At 37.9% G+C, this 3,790-nt stretch overlaps 1 protein-coding gene across 1 annotated transcript; it reads right to left on the minus strand.

Moving 5' to 3' along the window:
• Nucleotides 1-221: 221 nt before the first annotated feature.
• LOC111522529 (olfactory receptor 4F15-like) lies at nt 222-1,160 on the minus strand. Its single transcript, XM_023186625.1, has one exon. It carries the CDS (start codon nt 1,158-1,160, stop codon nt 222-224), a length of 939 nt encoding a protein of 312 aa, XP_023042393.1.
• Between the last annotated feature and the right edge of the window lie 2,630 nt (nt 1,161-3,790).

Genomic DNA, 3,790 nt, shown 5'->3' on the forward strand with positions numbered 1-3,790 from the left:
GGAAAATGTAGAAACAGGTCTATATTAACACTTCTTATTCAAACACATTTCATAAGAAAGAATATAATATCCTCCTTCATATGAGCAAAATAACACATTAAGAAAATCCTGCATATTGGTAAATAAATTAGTAACCAAAGCATCCATGTTTCACTGGATTCATGTCTGTAGCATGGGCCAGGAATTTTAGAAATGCTTGTCTTTCTTTATATCGAAATCACTTAAAACAACTTCCAGAAACTCAGCACCTGGATGAATATTCTCCTCATTGCCATCTTCATTTCTTTGTTCCTAAAAGTATAGATGATAGGGTTCAGAAATGGGGTAATTATTACATCAAAAATGGCAAGGAATTTATCCACAGGCACTGTGAGAAATGGCCATGAATACACAAAGATGCATGGACCAAAAAATAAGACCACTACTGTAATATGAGCTGACAGAGTAGAGACAGCCTTGGATAAGCCACTTGAAGAATGTTGCCGAACAGTGATCAAGATGAAGATATAGGAGATAATCAAAATGCAAAAAGTCCCCAGAGAAATGAATCCACTGTTGGCAGTGACTATGAGCTCCAATCTGTCAATGATCGTGCAAGCAAGCCTAATAAATCGAGGAAAATCACAGTAAAAGCTGTCCACTTCATTGGGACCACAGAATGGTAGGATAACAACAAATACAAGTTGAATCAATGAATGGATGATTCCAATAGTCCAGGAAGCCACTAGGAGTAGAGTACAAGTTCTGAAGTTCATGATGGTCAGGTAGTGGAGAGGCTTACATATAACAACACATCGGTCAAGGGCCATGAAAACAAGCAGAACCATCTCAGTTCCTCCAATAACATGAATGAAGAACATCTGAGCAATGCAGCCTTGGAAAGAGATTACTTTTCTCTCCTTGAAAATATCACAAATCATCTTAGGCACTGTAACAGAGGAAATCCACATGTCAATAAAGGAGAGGTTGGCCAGCAGGAAGTACATAGGGGAGTGTAAATGGGAGTCGGAGATCACTGTGAGCACAATGAGGAGGTTTCCTAAAATACCTGCTACATAGAACACAGAGAAAACCAGAAAGAGGACAATTTGCATCTCCAAAGAACTGGTGAGTCCCACCAAAACAATCTCAGACACCACCGAATAATTTCCTCCCTCCATGGTCTCAGTCACTTTGGGCTGCAAATTTGCCTGGAAAAAAAAAAAAAAAAAAAAAAAAACAGGAGAAATGAGAAAGTGGAATTACTAACCATATCATTCAGGGTTCCATTAGAGAGACAGGACCACTAGGAATAATATGCTAGGAAATTGTTACAGGAAGTTGACTTTGCATAATCATGGAAGCTGGTTCAGCAATCCGTGAGTCCATTGTCTTTGCATGTGATGCTATAACTTAAAGTCCACAGGACATTAAAACAGGGGGAAAAAAAGATGAATTTAAAATGTGGGAGAGCAAGAATAAAGTGGAACCCATAAAACCCTCCTTTCCCATCGCACTTTGTAATTATCATAGGACCTTTTGACCTGTAGTATAGAGTTACATGTGCATGATTTACTTCTTTTATCTGTTTCCAAGCACTAAAAGAAAAGATTCATATATTATTTATCTCTGTCTTCATTATCAGACTGTAAAATAGTTTCAGAGGGCAGAATTATCAGTTCTAGGAATTTAGTATTTGCTAAATTAATTTGAATTAACTCCTTTACAATTTTGAGTGAATTGTTTAAATAAAGATAATTTAGAAGATGAAGATAAAGGAAAGATATAAAGAAAAGAAATTAAAATATGCTGAGGGGTGGGAAGAAAAAGAAAAGACAATGAGAATTACCAAACCCAGAAAAATGGAGAGAAGGAGAGAGTAACTAGGAAAAGTAAAGTAATGAAAAGGATCACGTAGGCCAAGTGCAGCAGCTCACACCTGTAATCCTAACACTTTGGGAGGCCGAGGCCAGTGGATCACTTAATCTCATGAGTTCGAGACCAACCTGGGCCACGTGATGAAACACTGTCTCTACTAAAAATACAAAAATTAGCTGGGCATGGTGACGTAGGCCTGTAATCCCAGCTACTCAGGAGGCTAAGGCACAAGAATCGCTTGAACCCGGGAGGGAGAGGCTGCAGTGAGCCAATATCATGCCACTGCACTCTTAGGTAACAGAGTGAGACTCTGTCTCAAGTAAATAAATAAAGTAGAAGAGAAGGAGAAAAAAAAAATAATGGTCATAGAAACTTCCTTCAAGTTGTGGGACTAGAGATTTCAAATAGGAAAATACAGAAAAGGAATGAAAAACTAGCTTATATTTATATATTTAACATTCCAAAGAGCCCTGGTCACATACCCAGCAAAAGCCTTTAGAGGGAAAAGCTAGTCCCACAAAGACCTGAGTTTTTCATCTCAGAAAATACTTGACAGAACCCTTGATGGATGGAAAATGGCAGACCCTTAATTTAAAACCAAAGTTTCCCACCCCCGCCACCCCCCGCCCCACCATTTTTTCCACTTCTTTTCTAATGGGACATTTTCCTGAAGAGCATTCCTCCCTTATTCACCTTTTCACCTCTCATGTGTTCCCTGCTCTAGTTGCTAATTTTCTGTTTCTATCTCCCACACCAGGCTGTAAGCTCAGAGAGGAAAGATATTGTCTTTTTCTCTGTCCCCAGTACCCAGCACAGTATTGGAAAAATAATAGAAGCTGAAGAAGTGTTTTTTATTGAATGAAAAAAAATGTGCATACAAACGAAAATGAACCTAACCCAAATATCGAGGTTCTTTGAATATTTCAGAAAGAGTAGATCCAGGACACAGGGAAAATTAGAGGAAGTATTTGCTTTTAGCAATCACTTCAAATTTGTTCTCCTGAGTCATTTAACTGGTTAAATGGTCAGTGTCTGAGGGAAAAACATGCAACTCCTTCTTCTTTGTCAAACAGCCTGAACTGCATTCTTTTATTTGTGTGGTCCACATAGAAGTTGTCATCTACAACCAAGATCTAATACCATTAAGGACTCAGGAGTGGATATTTAGTGCCAACCATAAACATTAGGTTATTCACACCCTTATGTGCCTCTTGACTCATGCCTGATTCTCCTATATCATGATTCTTATCCTTACATACCTGAAACCCTCTCTGTCTGTGTTTAAACAACAAGATAGATAGGTTCCCTGCAGAGTATTTACCAAACCCTATCCATTGACTCAACTCAACTACTGCTCTCAACTCCTTCTCCTCTAGATATCTTCTTCTCCTGTGTCCAGAGGTAATTCCAAACTGTGATTTAATTACCATAAAATCTCTTACTTGGCAAAATACAAGCTGATTGAATGTATTCTTTCCGTCCTTCTCACCCACCTGTTCTCTAGAAGATCTGAAATAACAGTATCTTCAGAAAAATGATACCTGGCACAAGGAGCTATTGGAAATTCCCCCAGAGTAGAAAAGGAATAACTTATTCTCAACACAGAAGCAGTAAAAAGTGGTACCAAATAGAACATGGAAAGGCAATATAACTTCAACCTGTGCTGGGAATGGTCTCATAGAATAAGACTGATTTTCCCAAAGCAACATAGGAGGAGGCAATAAATGGATCCTAGGGGAAGAGGTCCCTCATGAATAAATAAGCTTTGTCGAGTTATTCTTATACTTCAGTGCTTGAGGCAATGAAGTTCTAAAGTTCATGAAAATATATTTTAATTATTTTTAATGAAAATCATCTTTATTGTCCTCTCTTATATACACACACAAAACATATGCAAACATACACAATTAATGTATATTTTCTGGATACATGC

Source organism: Piliocolobus tephrosceles, chromosome 6, assembly GCF_002776525.5.
Source record: "Piliocolobus tephrosceles isolate RC106 chromosome 6, ASM277652v3, whole genome shotgun sequence".
NCBI lineage: Eukaryota > Metazoa > Chordata > Mammalia > Primates > Cercopithecidae > Piliocolobus > Piliocolobus tephrosceles.

Bases quoted from the DNA above. Each gene is read 5' to 3' on its own strand.
- LOC111522529 (XM_023186625.1), bottom strand. From the start codon at position 1,160: ATGGAGGGAGGAAATTATTCGGTGGTGTCTGAGATTGTTTTGGTGGGA.